At 39.1% G+C, this 18,258-nt stretch overlaps 1 protein-coding gene across 3 annotated transcripts in view; it reads right to left on the bottom strand.

Annotated features, from left to right (window-relative positions):
• LDB2 (LIM domain binding 2) overlaps window positions 1-18,258 on the bottom strand; it is a gene marked incomplete at its 5' end in the record, with an annotated part of 217,511 nt that overhangs the window by 133,943 nt on the left and 65,310 nt on the right. For all 3 annotated transcript variants that reach the window (XM_081999460.1, XM_081999461.1, XM_081999462.1), the window contains one exon: window positions 5,847-5,949. In XM_081999460.1, the coding sequence (XP_081855586.1) occupies window positions 5,847-5,949 (103 nt within the window). The remainder of the gene's footprint in view (window positions 1-5,846; window positions 5,950-18,258) is intronic.

Here is an 18,258-nt window from a genome sequence, read left to right as displayed (position 1 = left end):
ATAATTTTCGGTGATGTTGCACATTGTGTTCTCCTAAGCCATTTGAAAATACTGCACTACCGTAAATACCTAGTGCCTAAAAATAAGGTGCATCATGTGGAACAGCACTGGTGCATCATTGAAATACAATGCAGAAGTTTTATTAAAGTTTTATTTGTACAGTAAACACAAACATGCACATTTGTGTAATAAACCCAACGCTATATTAGGATGCACATTTGTCTATTTGACTGTGTTCTATTTGTGTTTGCGTACATGTCTGCGAGATTAAATTTGTGGGTAGAAGTCCTATTTTGCAGTGATTTTTTTATTATCTGAACTTTAAAAAGATCATCTGCACCTACAAGCCTTATCCTGCTAGTGTCCCAGAGCCGTGAGGTCTGCAACACTATTACCTGCAGTGTTAAATGTATATGCACAATATATAATTTTCAAATTATTATGAAGTTATCATAATATGCATAAAGCTCCCAGACCCATTAGGATTGATATTGTGGTTCACTTATACCTGAGGATTCAAAAAGGAAAGAAAAAAGTCTGATGGTCCATGTTTAGTTATTCGGGGCTCTATAAAAGGAAATTCATTTCTAATACCTTCAGGCAATCCCTATGCTCCAAAGTATTATAGTTTATACTGGTTTTGGGTAAAACTACTATATTTAGTTAAATGCCTCTCTCTGGTCTAGAAACAAGATGACAATATGAAAATATGCTCTGCCACAAGGTTTCCATTTTTTTATGGTATTGCTTAGGTCATTCATAGAGTGGGATGTTTCACTTCTGAAACAGAAACAACATAAGTGTAACAAAAGCAAAGAAATAAAATTAAAAATGCAGAAGAAAAATATTTCCTGACTATTAAGGGAAAGATACATATAATTCTAGATTTGGATGAATATTGAGACTTAGTCTTGTTTCTTACAGGAACTCCATAAGTACGTTAGAACATTTTCCTGCAAAAACATAACATATATTAACTGACCATCTTAAAAATCACCCGATAATTTTAAAAGCTTAATATTTTCAATTTCATATAAACATATTTTAAAATACTGTAGTATAGCAACATTTTTATTTATAAATTTTTTTAAAAAATTAACAATCTATATTTAATGTACGGATACCGTTTGAAGCCAAACACGGACCTGCCTGCCAGTTATTCAGCAAAACAGAAAAAGTATTGACCAGTTCTTCACAACTGCCATCACACTCAGCAAAGAAAGAAATCATTTACCCTGAGTTTGTAATTGTGAAAAGTTGTTTAATATTTTAGTGTAAAATTTCCATGATTTTGCACGGATTTCCAGCATATGCTACATAATTCGGACCAAATGGGTGAACAAAAGCCAACCACAACAAAGGGACTGTTTGTACTGGGCAGGAAAAAAAGACCATAAATCACTGTGATTCTCTCGTGTTAGTTTTGCCTTTATTCTTCCTCCTCTCTGAACGGACCCTAGACTCCTATAATGTATCATGTCCTATTATATTATGCTGTCAATCAAACTTGTTTCTCTTATCTGTTCGGGAAATATTTTGTCTCTAAGAAACAAAGAACCTGGGCAACAATGGATCAGAGTCTAGTATTTACTCTTTTACAGGCATAGAAGGCTCTTAACAAGAACCGAATATGTTTTATCCACAACCAGAAAAAAAAATATCTGCTCCATTAGGCATATTTTCTTTTTTGGTTTTGTTTAAATCCTATTTACTTCTTGACCCAATAAATCAGGGCATAATGTATTAAAGCAAACTTCTTTTTGCTCTCACTGTAAAATTAATTTCATGGCTTTACATCTTAGTTTCTGTTGAGTATAATTCAACGTAGTTTAAAACAGGTAGCATCTCTTTGGTTCTGGTAATCTTTCCTTGTCTTTAGGCATTGGAATGTGTGAGCTTTCTCTCCACCTCACTGTAGCCAAAAAGCCAGAGTAAAGACTCATCGTTTACACCTTTGTTACATTAAAAGATATCTTTATTTTCTGTAATGTTTCCCATTAAAACTCAGTTTCAACATAGAATTTAATAACATGTATAGGGTTCATAGATAGTATCTTCCTTCTGGAATGCTCTACTGGGGAGGAAGAATTGCAGAAGTTAAAAGTTCTCTCATCTATAGAAATAAAATACTGAAGAAAGACAAAGCTGCAAAGATAGGCACAGCAACAATTCCAGGTCTGACAGAGGATCTCTGCATGAAAAGTTGAGCTGGGCTTTCAAGTGCACCTCTATCCGAGGCAGAATAATGTTCTGCAAAGATAACTGGTCTAGGTCTAACAAACCTGGCAATCAAATTAATTAGCACTGGTGAATCATTGAACTAACAGACCTCTACTCTTCCCAGGGCATAAGTAAGTATCTTTACATGCTGTGCCACACAGATACAGGCACATTTAAAGCTAGCTCGAGTATCAGTACCTAGTGCTGTCTTGTGCCAAGCTAAGTAAACATAACCCAGTGACTTAAAATCCCCACTTTGACCCATATCTATTTTTCCCTACATATTAAAGAATCTCAGAGCTGATAGTCAAGGAAAAACCTCGCAGACCCGACAGTGAGAGCAGCAAAAGGAAGAAACCCGCTTTTCTCTGTATAGAGAGGAGTGCTGTAAAACACAATAATGTGAAAACCAGGCCTAAAAATTTTTGGTGTTTTTCATAAAGCTTCAGTTTGGGGCCATGAAATTAAAGCAGCAGCTTAGCTTATTGATTAATAATTAATAGCAGCTTAGAGACAAAAAAAAAAAGGTGAGTTTACAACCCTTACAGTTTCTTGGACAGAACTGTATATTAAAAGTTAAAAGAAATGGGAGGCAAGTAAAAGTAGTATTTTTTTAAAAATCTTGTTACACTTACACAAACAATGATTTACAGGCCTGATTCATGTGCTTTGAACATTTGCATTGGCTGTGGGATTGGGCTGTCCAGGTAAGAGCAGAGGGCAGAGAGAGCCCACTGGGAAACAGGCTGCGATAAGAAACCCATGGAAAGGAAAAGTTTAAAGCAATCAGGGAAAAGAAGCCCCCGGAGGAGTTTGGGGACTGCAGTCAAGATTAGAGAAGGGCAGAAGAGAATATGCAAGTTCCCAGCACAAACTCCCACAATACTCTCAGGGGCTTTGAAGAAGGAACCTCGGGCAAAACACCGTGCTCCTCCTTGTCTCTGGCAGCTTAAGGCAAGATCTGGACAGACCCTGAGAACAAGGAAGGAAAAGGACTGGGAGTTTCCATAACCCAGAGAAAAATTGTGGCCATGGACAATGAAAAATTATTTGTCCTTTTCCCCCACCACAGACACAAGATTGTTTTCTGGAATTTGTTTGGTCCAGAAGAGAATATTTTAGTTCCCCAAAGGGGGAAACCGTTGCCAAAAGGAGAGAAAATGAGGTGGCGGACACAACCAGTGTTACAGATGTAAGCAAATCTCTCACAGGCTGAAGCAAGACAAAGGCAGGCGATTTTGAGCAGAATCATGGAGCAAAGGCAAGAAGTTGGAATCTTTCAACACTTTGAACTCTATAAATGACTTCTCAAAGGATGCCCATTTCTCTTTTCTAGGGCTTAATCTTGGTTTGTGCCTGCAAGAGTAACAACAAACAATTTGTCTCTTCCCTCCCAGCCAGGTCCAATGTTTTTACATACTAAAGAGCATGCACGCTGGGCGAGGTGGTGGGTGTCTCGCTGGGGACAGTGTGGATGGAGACCAAGCACTTTTGTTTCATCTACTCCAAAAATCCACACTTGGTGCTGCCACCACGCAGCATACTCTGGCTCATCTAACAGGAGCCCTAGCCCACTGGCCAGCGATTTCACCTGCTACTTGTAATAAAGATACTGGGTGTCATTATGGTCTTTGGGAGATGGCAAGACCATCCATAGTCATAACGGAGCACACACACAGCTTGGGTGAGCAAAACAGAGACCTCGTTCTGGTCTGTGTGCTCAGCTAGGACCTGCTACAGGTAGGAGCAATTTTCTGCTAATGTTAGTACCAAAGGGGAGCAGACTGCTCTGTTCTCAACTCCCAGACATGTTTTCGAACACAAACTTCCCTGGTAGGAAGAGAGGATTGCTCTTAACACACAACCTGCACTCTGTGCCCTCCCCAAGCAATGCTGGAGGTGTCCCCGAGTAGGGACTTGGACAAACTGGCACCCCCAAGGCTGCTCTCAAAGCCTGCTCAGGTGGCAATGGAAGTCCCAGACCGGAACAGTTCAAGTATGCTCTTTAGAGTGTCACTAAACAGGAATATTGCTCATGTCAGAAAGAATCACTAATGCTATAGTTCAGAATTACATAAATATTTACGTAGGAAAGGAAGCGTGAATGAACAGAAAGAGCGCTATATGCTGAGCTTTAATTCCAGATGCTGAGGATAACAACACTAAAAGCGACAACAGTTTGTGCAGAGGTCAGAAATTAAAACCAGAGGAAAAATCCTGTGTACTAGTGGCTTTTAAAAATGTGCCCACTGTAATTTGATCTTTCAATCACACTTATCAGGAACAATGCTAAGAATCACAGTATTGCCCTGTACCAAACTGTCCCAGTTACAGATAGCACAACCATTATCAAGCATTTGTGACAACAGGAATATTTTATTCTTAGACAAATTCTTTCATATGCAGCACTGTTTTCCAGAAACATGACTCCCTCTGATCTAACTGGACATTAATTGCTTTTTTGCTGATGTATCTGTGCCTTCTGGACTGATAACACAACTCGCAAATCTGATATCTGACAAGTTGACTCAACCTAATCAGGACAGATCAGCTGTTACCAACATTGCTATAGGCTGTAATTTGAGGACCTTTACAGAGTTATCACTTGCTTTGAAAGGCAAGAAACTGTAATTCTGTCAACACTAATCCCAGAACGAGCATTCAAAGTGGCTGTTTTTTTTTTTTTCTCCAGGAGAAGGTAACACTTGTCATATAAATACCTGAGATAATTGATAAAAGGAATTAGAAGTATGCGAGTGATACACTGACAATCAGTCACTCTCACGAAAAAGAAGAACCTCACAAGATTCCAAACATTAAGCAGAGAGCACAAGCCGCCACCGTGAAGCAGGGGTCACTCTGAATGGAGTGAAACAATTGGCAATGCAGTTTTTCAATGTTTTCTTATCTCTCTGTTGCTTAGTGCTAAAGCTGAATGAATTATTCACTTCAAACATATGAAGTTCGATGAATTTTACCCCTTCTTCCTGTTCAGCATATGTGAGCAATGGATACCAATGCCACCAGATTTACTCACTGCTTCACCTTTATTCAAGCTTGCATTTAGTGCTTGATTGAGAGTATTCTAGACTTCCATTGCTGTTCAGACAATATCCAGGGCAGGTGTGCAAACAGCATAGACCCATGCAGCTGATAGAATAATGATCATCTATACCAGCAAGGACATAGGGTTTTGCTATTTTTTTTTCTGACCCTTCTTTAAATCTGGAAGTCCTTCCAGCAACAATACTGAAATTTCCTACAAAGTTACCTTTCTGTGAACATTTCTGCCCACAAGACTCAACACTCGAATGTTTATAGAAACAAAATTAACAAGAGCACAAGCACAGCCAAAGCAAATTAATTAAAAAAATCCAAAGAGTATATTGTATTATTTGCCCTGCTCCACTAGGAAATAATTTATTTTCATGTAATAAAATTCAGAGGAATTCCACAAAAAAAAAAAAAAAAAAGGATTCCAAACCCATGCAATTCTTTAATGGAAATTGATGGTCACTGAATACAAAGAAGTGACTTTGTCATTGCCAGGGTTGCATCTGTCTCTTACAGATAAACTGTGCTTAGAAACTCAGGCTTAAAATTAGAACAAAAAATATATCTCTTACTGTATCGCTTTGGTCCATCTTCCAAACAAAATGAAAGGGTTAAGGTTGCATCATCTTCAAAAAATTCAGTTGCAAAGGCATCCCACCAGAGGTTGTCACTATCCTAGGAAGCAACAGATCATTCACTTAACAGGAGGCAAAATGAAAATATGTTCATCCTTTGTAAAAAAAATTCTACAAGGTCACACATAGTTTGTACTTCTTCACCTATGATTTTGGGGTGTAGATGTCTATATGATATTTCAAACTAATTTTCCTAGATAAGATTCTAGTTTTAATTTAAGAAAAAGGCTAAAATATTTAATTTACTATACAATAAACTGTCTTGCATTTTATTGAGCACACTAAAAATGTAGAAACTTTCATCTCATAAACACACGCGTTTCTTTAAATGTTAAAAATTATTCTATAAATCATTTGCAAATAAAGTGATTATGACTCCCCCCACCTTTTCTGGGCAGTGTATCTCAAATGCTTGGTCGTAATAATGAAAAAAACTCAGTACTTAATTCTATAATGCTACATAACCCGATTATCAGCATGAGTTGACAAGAAAGTTATTTAGAAACTAAATATAATAGCCATTCCACTCCAATGCATTTAATAGAAATACAATGCTACTGCACATTAATTAAATACCAGCTAGTTACTTAAATGTAATTGTTGTGAGAAATCTTTACTTTTCAGTGTGATACATGAAGTGAAAACAATATTTTATGACGACCTGCGTATACTTAGACTTACAATAATAGACATAGCTGGAACATAGCAACTATTAATGCAGTGTACAATGTAAGGCGTATACCAATACACTGCTACAGGTGGTCTGTTGGCTTTCACAATCGAACCAGGCATTTTCAGACCTGCATGATCATCAACAGGCACACAAACCTTGACGTCTAGCACCGGTGCAAGTGGTCCAGCTTGCAAGGGTTTTCACAGAAGTAAGGCAACAACAGAATCAACCAACTGTTTAATTCAAAAGCTACGTATATATTTAACAGCTGGATTTGAAATGTTTGGTGCAGTCTCTTTTGTTCCTTTGATGCCCTGAGAGTTAAATTACTTGCAGCACACAGGATCAGGAACAAAGCTGAAATACACTTCTGAAGATGCCCCAGTTGCACTCCTTGGAGCCACTCCATCCCACTCGCGGCAGCTGCCTTCCCAGCGTGCAAGGCCAGGTTCATTCAGCGTAGTGAGAACCGAGTACCTCTTAATGTCTGAGCAATATATAACTAAGCTAGAAAACATTTGTTACCTTCATAGGAAAAAAAACCCTGAGATAAAATGCCGATTTAAGACAAAACAATCATCTATCATATTCATTATATATACACATGCAGAGAAATAACTATCTGGGTTTTTTAGTTCTGCTCCTGTTTTTCCTGAAGATGTTACTGTTGGATTTCACTCCAAGCTGCTGAGCAGGGTATCTCCTGCCTCACAACTTTACTTTGATTTTTGCCAAGCATCCACTGGAGAATTGGTAAGGGCAGGTTTTAGCATTCCAGCTCCTACCAGAGGCACCCCCGAGAGACTCTTGGCTGGGTCAGAACCTGTAATTCATCTTCCTTGCCAAGGCTCATCCCGCTCGGCAGCGGCAGGACAACAAATGGCACGGCCCTGTAGTACTTGCTCAAAATTCAGTCACACAGAGAGGTATCAAAACCATCCCCATGTCTTAGAAATCTGTTGTTACAGCAAGCTGCTGCTCTTTCCTCTTTGCTAGTGTAAACCTGATGAGTGTTTCCATGTGCAAACATCGCTGCATTGACTAGCCGAGTAGCCACAACGGTAAGTACAGAATATATACACAGGTGTTCAGCAGAAGTCCAGCAACCAGCTTCTAGCAACAGGCTTCTGCGCACTGACCCTTCCCTCGGGACAGCCTGGTGGGTGACGTTGTCAGCCCACATGGAGTGTATTGTCCAACAAGTAATTATGAACTACCACTCTTCGCCACTGGCCAAAAGAGAGGCTGCAGTATCGTTTAACTGGGATCTTTCAGACGTACTTGTCATAGGGAAGGATTTAGGCAATGTCACATACCACATTTGCAGCTCTTGTTAACTCAGTAGTTCAGTATCCATGGAGCTACTCATGCAACATCCAACGACACGGGAGCATCACATAGTCGGGATGCAAATGCACATGGGAAAGACAGAGAAGAGTAGGGAAAGTGCAGGGCCTCACCTCAAAACTACACATATTTGCGCTCGCTCTTGCTTCCAAGAAGTCTGAAGGCAAGGAAAATGTGGAGACAGAATTACTGTGGATTCCCTCCCTGGATATATGAAATATCCAGACTGTCACAGTTTGAATACTATCCAAGGTCTTTATCTTACACTTTTGCATATTTTATGTCAGAGAGAAGGAAAAGCAGAAAATGCAACACCTCAACCACAAAAAAACACCCCAAACGTTAATAGAATATATAAATCCTTTGTCAAGCTTGGATACGCTCTGCGGATTAATTCTCTGCTCCACCCTTGTCACAGGTGGGCCCAACTACTCTCACAGCCAAATGGTGAACAAAACCAAATGAGGTGTCCCCTAGCCAAGCTGAAAAAGGATCCAGTTACTACGAAAAAAAAGAATAATAATAAAATCACCCCCTTTTTCTTGCAAAAAAGGGATGGTGAAGGCAAGGCTGCCCCCAGGCATCTTTAACTTATGCTCTGACAGGTTACGGGGGATTTTGCCAGAGTAATTATTTTTCTATTCAACAATAATGAGAAATTACCATGGCAACCTCCCTTTCACATAGTGCACTCACACGCTCAAACATTGAAATAATGGCCTAAACATAACAAAAAAACCCCTACTACTTTAAAAATATTTTGTATTAAAATAAACTTAAGGAATGGGTCAAAGGAGAGAAGAGGGCAGAGGCAGCCAGTGAGTCAGGTCAGAAGTGAAGATGCCATGCTGCTGTAGCCAGCTACCCAAGCAGCAAAATGTCTTCTGCCACAACTGTCATTGTTCCCTCTGATCCCCTCCACCCCGGTATTATTTGTAATGTGAAGCATGGCTCAACTCTGAATAGGGTCTCCAAGCAAATGGAATCCTAGGGTTTCAATATTTTTTCCTGCCTCTGATTTCTTTGGCAAATGTAATCAGATTTTAAGTACAATTATGTTCTTTTTCCCCCTCCATCTAAAAGTCCCACATGTTCACTGTGTGATCCGAGAGTCAAGCTGGGTTCGTCTTTACACCTTACACACTTACATGATTAAGAGTCTGCAAGCCAAATGAGGCTTTTCTACTTGCCTGTGATGGCGATTGCTGAACCAAAATAGATCTTGCAACTGGAATATAAGGCCAGCTGAGCCTATGGCATTTTCTCCAAATTCCTTTATTTTTGTTTAATGACTTGGAAGGCAGAATAGAGTTCATGTAAAAAGTCAGTACATGAAACCATGCTCGAGAGAGGATGCAGATACCTTGCAGGACAGAATTGGAATTCAAAATTATTTTGATAGATTGCAGAAAGTACCTGAAATGGAGATGAAATTCAATAAAGTGAAGTGACAAAAGCACAAATACAAAATGGGGAATAACTGGCTAAAAAATACTGTAGAAAATCGTCCAGATCATAAAGCAAATATGTCAGCAATGTGTTGCTCTTGCAAATAAGGGAAATGTCTTAGATATAATTCCCTTCCACTCCAACAAATACGTCTCTGGAAAGACTTCAACTGGAATACTCTGTCCACTTCTGGAGTACTGTGGCCAGGCCTGGACCACCCACTCTTAAAGAATTTCACAGAGAACAACATGAATTCTTGAGTTTAAAGACACAAGCAAACAAACAAACCAGCCCCAAAAGACCCATAGGAAGCAAGGCAGAAGGACGTAGCTGTGTTTAGTGTAAAACAGAAGCAGCTCACCGGGAACTTGATGAGTGTCTTCAACTATATGAAAAGATTGCTATAAAGAAGAGCGATCACTTGTCCTCTAACAAGGATAGAAGAAATGATAATTGGCTCAGTTTGCTGCCATCGCAGGTTAAGTGGTTTAATCCCGTTACAGATGTCTAGGCTAGTGTTTTGCAGGGGGGAAGGAGCTGCCGAGTACAGCTACTGTGTTCCTGAGAAGAGCGGATGCAGAGGTCTCGCTGCCTGCGAGCCTTGGGCAGAGCTGCCCCATCGTGGCAGCTTCATGGCTGAGAAGCAGATTTTTGTTTTCTCCCTCACATCTCTTTTGGCTGCACACATGTAACAGGTGTAAACAGCTTCTTAAGACGAGAGTCATGGAAACAAATAAATGAGATTCTGAATACACATAGGAAACACACCTGTTCTCAAACAGGACTTTTTTTTAATATGTAACCACTTTTCAGGGAAGGACTGAATTTTAAACATCAACCTATGCGGCTTGGCATTGGACAAGGCAAAAATAAAAAGAGACAGTGCCCTTGGGAGCTTACATTTTCCTTCTGGCACTTGCAACCCTCCCCTGTTGACATGTACTATTTTTCAGAACTCTATACATCCACACTCCTGTTGCCAACATATGCGCTTCTCACATTCATTCAAGTTAATGCTGCATGAGGAAACCGCTGGCTCCCCAAGGAGAGAGTGGTATTCCTCCCCTTCCCCTGTTTCCAGCAAATCAAAGTGCACTTGAGCTTTTAAAGTGCAGTTCAAGATAAGATTTTGTCATTAAATACACCTGTAAAAACTGCACAGCCATTACAAATTATGAAATTCACAAGATAAGTATCATAAAAAAATTGTGACACTAATGTTTATACTCAGAGCACACTGACAGACCATTAAAAATAAAATGCCTGAATACAAGAGACCGATAACTGTCCCCATTAGCTTTAAATTAGACCCATCTTGAGTCTACCCAACATATTTAAGGTTCCGATATAGATTTCACAGGAGTAACAAATTAACAGGGATCTATATATCTTAATTTTATACATTTGGACATTTGAGTACCGGTCCGTAGGTCTGATCCTGTAATGCACAACGTTTTTATGACCTGGCATAGGGTTTTTTTGCTATTTATATAAATTCTATATCGAATACTGACATTCTGAGTCTTAGATCGATATTCCTGGAAACAGTATGAACAGAGTAAGAGAGTGGAATACTCATATACAGAATGTAGGTGAGAAACCCATATAGTCAAATGGCTGTCTGTTATCCATACAGGTACAAGAAGACGCACACCTATCTTACATTCACAGCATCTTTCCTAGCAATATGTGGTACCTTGTACAGTTAATAAAAGCACCTGAAAAAGAGACCAAACCTATTTCCCTGGGCTGGTTTGTAAGGTCCACTCCCAGTGCTTTTGCATTTGTTATTCTATCTGATTTATTTTATCTTAAACATACAGGATGTTTTACATAGCATTAAACATACCTTTAATCTTGCGGCTAGTGGTGTCCTACAGGAGCTCCAGCTCCCCTCCCCCTGCCAGGAACGCCCAACTCTATTCCTTCCATTTGTTATTTCACACATATTCACAGTTTTAATGGTGTTGCTTGCTTTTATTTCACTTACCAGTGTGGCTGGATGCCATCTCCCAAACAATGTGTAGTAAAACTGGCAGAAAGACTTTAAGACTTGGCTTTGGTCATAAGTAGTTTTCTGTTCCATTATATACTTGCAATTTCTTGCCAAAACTGCTCAGTGCCCAAAACATATCAGTTTCTTCAGCTTACTTAATAATTAATTAAATTATTGTTTACATTCCACTTTGGAACTTATCTTCGTTTGTACAGTAAAGAAACAACACTAAGTTTCTGTTTTATTGAAAAGGCAGAATATAGTCAAGCAACAAATCCCCACAGCAATACTGCCTGAGACTGACTCGGGTGCAAAATGGGGGCAATGTCTCTGCTTCTCGTGTAAATCTGGAGCAACTTTAAGAATCCCATGGAGTTACGGGAAAAATCTCATAATGGAAAGCCACTCTTAGAGATTGACTGGAAATCATTAATATATCAAGGGTCCTGTTTTTATTGCCTATATTCCACTATGCTGTAAGGCAACAAAATACAGGGAGGGGAAAAAAGCAGTAACAGCTCTTTTTCTGAATGAGAAACTGTGAAAATCAAACATTAATTCTTTGATTTCAGATAAAAATGGAAGAAACAAAAAAAAAAAAAAAAAGAGAGAGAGGCTTTGCAAAACAAGCAAGTTGATTCATGCTGTCTTCTTGATGTACTCTGAACCCAGGGATGTGCGAATCAGCATCAGTACAGCAAAACAATTACGCTGTAATGATACTGGCCATACACATCCGCTTTTCAGATACGCTCCTTTGAGATAGCGTCACTTAGAGTCTCAAATAGTAAATCCACACTGGGCAATTATACCAGGGGTTCAGATTAATGGAAACATACTGACACTGATACGAGGAACAGAAATATTCTTCTTGTGTTTTGAAGGATGGTTGACCTCTTCCTTGTTATTTGGCCACTAACATACGCCTGAACAAGAGACTATTTGTTAAGAGTAGGTGTGCTAACTGCTCGCTAGGCTGGGAAATAGCAATACCAGTCTACACACAGTCATAAAAGTATAGTTATTCCATTACATCTAAGCCACCCAATTTTTCCATCTAAACAGATGCTACATGTGTATCAAGTTGGATATCCTTTTAAAATTGGAGTCCTTAGAATTACGGAGATTTTCTAACTTAAACTGCCAGGAAAAGATAAGACAGAGAGCTCTCTGGTTCAGTCTAATAACAGAATCAAAAAAGAATGGCTGGTCTCAAACCTATTATTTGTTATTGTTTAAATTTTACTGCAGCTTGTGGACAAAAGAGGAATGAATCCTTAAATAATCACTATTCACTATTCATCCACAGCAGACAGACACAGATTGAAGAGTTTAATACTGCATTGTAAGCAGTACAGAGCAGAAAGGGTTAATTTATGAAGTGTGTCATTTCACCTGTTTCTTTAATTTGAATTCATTATTTCCACTCCTGGAACTTCTGCACAAGAATGGACAGGAGAAAGAAAGGGGGAAAAAGAGCAATGAAGCTGGGCTCAAGACATATTCCACTGCCAGTTTCTTATAGCCGCCATGGCGTCAGTCTTGATAATTCACAGCAATATTACTAATAACTATCAGAAGATGCTCTTTTGTCCCTTCTAAGTATATGGGATAAGATTGCACTTGTTCTCTATGGATAAGACCTATAATCTGGCTGTGTGAACAAAAAGACTGAGCATTAACAACTAAATCATGTGCAGTTGTTAACAGAAATAGACACTTCCACTCGTAGCATAGTATCTGTTTGGACTTGGTATGTATTTAGTGCATGCTAAATCCATATTCAAAGTTATTTTAAATTTGAGCCCTCTTTTCAATAGGCATGTGGATGTCTCTAGCTGACTGGGAACAGTAATCCATTTCCTTAGTAGTATTCTCCATCCTGATCATTGCAGACAAATCACAGACTTGAGTTTTGTGTTTATCAAAAATGAACCACAGTTACGCTTCCCTATTCTGCCACAGAATATCCCACAGCCTCAGCCTTTGAGAATGGATTATAGAGATGAAATATTAAGTGTGTCTATTATCTATTGTACTACTGTCAGTCATATGAATGTTCTTATTTTATTCTGGCATTTTGACCTGGTTTCTTTTTTACCTTGTTTACTTCCATCTATATGAGTAAATGGAAGCTACTGTGCCATCTATCCCATTGAAAAGGCAATAACTGGTATTGCCATCAGTGAACACAGAGCATCAAATGTTGTATTTCACCAGGGCACAGAAAAAAAGTCATATTCCCAGCAACATTAGTAGAAGAGTCTCTCTGGGTCTAGCAACCCAACTGCACCAACTCCCAGGGCTCTAAAATTTAGTAAACACAAATGCCTTTATCAGTTATTACAGTGAAAGTAAAATTACTACTGACAACATTTAAATACTACAGTGGGAACACGATGAAGATAGTCCTTGACACCTCCATTTCACTCTGGACTCTCACCACCTCTTTGTTCACTGAAGTCTCACGAGAGCACCACGCATATTAGAGACAAGTACAAAGCTGAGACCTTCAGAGGTCTCTGCCTCTGAACAACTACAGTCAAAGCTACAATCTAACAGACTGTATTTTGAGAGGTAAGAAACAGCTCTTCAGCTGAGTTAAGAAAACATACTGCTTTTATCTCTTGTGCTGCCTTCTTGTGCAAACCTAGTGGCCCAGATAGGGAAGGGAAACCCAGATAATCAAGACATGGTTTAGGGAACATGGTGGCACTGGATTAATGGTTGGACTTGATGATCTTGAAGGTCCTTTCCAACCTAGTGATTCTGTGATTCTGTGATAAGACAAACCATGCTTCTCCCTACGTTCCAGCTTCTTGGAGGAGTATCAAATGGTGACTGGGCTAATTAGTGCAGCAATGAAGAGTTGATTTTATCATAAGCAAAGATTACATGGGTTGAAAAGTCATATATGTGAGGAGATAGATCTCTATATGACACTTAAACACCCTCTACCCTACAGGACTTTAAGAAAACTCTTGCTAAGATTCAGCAAAAGACGTTTAAAATTAAGGATATGCTTAAATGCTTCGCTGGACTGCGATCCAAGTATGCATTTGTTAGCCTGCAAGTCAAATTAATTAAAGATTATTACTTCCTATTAAGCTTTGCAAGCCAGGTAAGAGCATATCACAATGTTGGACAGTTCTGTCTAACCAAAGAGCTGTTATTTCTTGGGAAGGTACATGAAATGGTGTATCATATGTCCCATCTCCTTTAGAGGACAGGTAATCTCATGCATAAAACCTGAATTTAGTAATAACTACTCAGAAAAAGAGAAAACATTTGAGAGTGAAGTATTTAAGAAATAACTCCCTTTTGTTGCTATTTACAAGCATATCTACACTTTAAATTATTTATTTTTGGCTGCATTTATGTGCTTAACAATATAACTGTGGTTCCAGGTGTTCAGGTACCATCCAAAGAATTTGTAAGAGCACGATATAATTCCAGATAGTGCAGAGAAGCAAACACTAGGGAACCTTACAGGAATTCTGGTGAGAAGCAATGGTAAAGCACAAAACTGAGTTCTTCGTTATGTATTATTACCTAAAAAATACTGTATCTTTGCTACATAAACAGTGTATACTCTCTAAGCAAAAAACTACTGTGGGAATTAAAAAATAGTTTCATAAGAGATATAATCACCTGCAAATTATGACCCTTAAAAGTTCACTCACATTTTTTATTCAACTCATCTCAGAAGCCCCACTCATGACTTTTTTAAAGGATTACTACTTTAGTATAACAAAAGTACACTCCAAGTTAATTCCTGTATACATTCTGTACTTATTAGGATTAGTAATCACAGCCATTTTTGTCAACTAGCAATGTCACTCTATTCACAAATATTATCTGTGCTAAATGCATGTTTCAAAATCTAAACTTTACTTAAGAGAGGAAAAAAGGTGGGGCTGAGGTACTGAGTTAAGTCCATATTTTAGACTTTACTTACTTGGTTCAGTTTTCAACACTACAGCATAATTAGTATCATCTGTATCAGTCCTTTGGGTCACTAATCAGCTGAAGTTGTCAGATGCTCAGGTTTTTCAAAATAATACAGCTCCATTTATTGCTTGTAATTTTTGATATACAAACACATGTGCATTCAAACTTAATCAAACATTACAGCTGAGATTTTCAAAGCTAATTAAAAGACTTATGCATCCATTTTCCATTAAATTTAGTGGAAATCCGATGTTGGAATAATCTGTGCAAGGCTCCAAATCCCAGCATGGAAATGGAACTTGTTACATCTGCTGAATCAAAGCTGGAGGGTGAAAACAGGGCTGGGATTCATTTCACCCCAAGACAGTTGTCTAAATTCATATGAGATAAAAAGCCTCCCAGAGATATCTGTCTCTTCACTGACTGTAGAGGGAGCCTAGAGAATAGTTCAGTCTAGCCATGTAACTTTTACAGGGATAAAGGTAGGTAAGATAAATCCTATTCTACGCACCTATCAAGAATTTAAAATTCAGGAAGAAAACCGGTTGAGTTTTGAGAGCTTACATAGTGAAGGACAAACATAAGTGAAAAGCTGGGTGAAACAACCGTGTCTACTCTGTCTAGATTTTTACAGTCTTGGCAGGAAAACCTATAAATGATGTTCAAGTTTTTTGCTCGCAACGCCCAAAGATCTCCAGGCTGCCAGGTTCCTGCTGTTTCATATAAAAAGCTCTGAGTGGCAGACAGAAGTTGGAGCATTGGCTAAAGATTTCTGCCAGTATGAAATGTTTTAAATGTAGAAGATGTGATTATTTGCCTGGCTTCCTAACTTCACTCCCCAGATAGCCATAGATGCCAGCAAAGGCCCTCAGGTCCAGTATTTTACCTCACTCTGAATTTGCATAGAAAATTCCTGTACAAAATACAATTAAACTAGAGGCAGATTTGTTCATATGTATCTTCTTACACCCTCAGAAATCCAATATATAAGGAAATCTTAAGTCAAGACAACACATATCAAATATCACCGTTTCTCACGTATTATTCTACTACCATCAGATCAGTCTCTCCCTGTTTCCGTTGTGTAGAACTATCCTTCTCAAGCATGTAACACTCACTAACAGGCATGTGACACCCAAGTCTGATTAATCATAGACTCATAGAATAGTTTGGGTTGGAAGGGACCTTTAAACATCACCTAGTCCAACCCCCCTGCAATAAGCAGGGACATCTTCAACTAGAGCCAGTTACTCAGAGCCCCATCCAACCTGACCTTAAAGGTTTCCAGGGATGGGGCATCTACCATCTCTCTGGGAAACCTGTACCAGTGTTTCACCACCCTTACTGTGAAGTATTTCTTCCCTATATCTAGTCTGAATCTACCCTTAAATGGGGTAAATGGAAATGCTGTAAAACCATTTCCCCTTGTCCTATTGCAACAGGCCCTGCTAAAAAGTCTGTGCCCATCTTTCTTACAAGCACCCTTTAAGCACTGAAAGGCTGCAAGAAGGCATCCCCGGAGCCTTCTCTTCTCCAGGCTGAACAACCCCAACTCTCTCAGCCTGTCCTCACAGGAGAGGTGTTCCATCCCTCTGATCATTTTTGTGGCCTCCTCTGGACCCTTTCTAACAGGTCCATGTTTTTCCTGTGCTGAGGGCTCCAGAGCTGGATGCAGCACTGCAGGTGGGGTCTCACCAGAGCAGAGTAGAGGGGCAGAATCACCTCCCTTGACCTGCTGGCCATGCTGCTTTCGATGCAGCCCAGGATACGGTTGGCCTTCTGGGCTGCAAGTGCACATTGCCGGCTCATGTCCAGCTTTTCATCTACCAGTTCCCCCAACTCCTTCTTGGCAGGGCTGCTCTCGATCCCTTCATGCCCCAGCCGGTACTGATACTGGGGGTTGCCCCAACCCAGGTGCAGGACCTTGAAGGAACAACAATCAGGAGTCCAGGTTGCTCTGACAAAGCGAGGATGTGTTGTGATTAAGACATTCACAGATTCTCAGCATATACCATGGTTTACAAGTTTTGATGTTAAGAAGCACAAGGTAGTGGACTTTTTAAACAGACATTTGCATTTAGAAATTAAAACTCTGATTCAAATAGAGATGTCTGAATCACCTGCTTATAATTAAAAAAAACAAAAACCAAAACTTCTACTGTTATTGCTGCTATAATATTGTACAACGGTGTAACAGATCACTGATAAGGGTGTTAAGGTTGCTAAATCAAAGGATATTTAGTTCCTGTCCTGAAAGGCACCAAAAGAAGTAAGAAAGAGAATGAAGCACACACATTGGGGAAACACAGAGGTTGTGATAACAGAGTGGCTTTGTGTGTTTGTTTTAATTATTAACTTTAAATTTTCAACTTCAAAGAAATGGGAGAATTTATTCATGCCAAGAAGTGCTCCCTTTCAAAACTCGGTCTGCACCGAGCAAAGTACAGCTTTCTTCTAAATGGCACATCTTATCTTGTCAACCTCATTTAAACTAAAAAGGCATCAGTAGTAATAAGAAGAATGCAGTTTGGTGAACAATTCCTTCACAGAAGCCAGCTATTAGATACTGTAACAAATTAAAAACTCCAAAAGTCTATGCAGGTCCCCAGAGAAATGCTGCTTAATAAAGCAAACACCGATATTGAATGTGACAGAATTCCATTTGCTACAGAATCCCATCCAACTGAGTTTGGCTGCAGCTGAAGCAATTAGAGAAAGCTGTGATTTAATGATTATGCTAAAACCCTAGACAAACAAAGCTCTCACCTACCAAGTGGCCACTTAGCTGTATCACTACCACCAAAATGTATAAAAATCCGTGTAGGATTTCATTTGCTGTCAGTCAACTAGTAGCAACATGAGCAATTATTTACTAAAAATGTCTAGTTACTAGCTACCCTACTGCTTAAACATGAAAAATGTATAACTCTAAA

The sequence above is a fragment of the Phaethon aethereus genome (genome assembly GCF_964289735.1).
Source record: "Phaethon aethereus genome assembly, chromosome: 4".
NCBI classification, from domain to species: domain Eukaryota; kingdom Metazoa; phylum Chordata; class Aves; order Phaethontiformes; family Phaethontidae; genus Phaethon; species Phaethon aethereus.
This window is presented reverse-complemented; position numbering and strand designations above follow the sequence as displayed.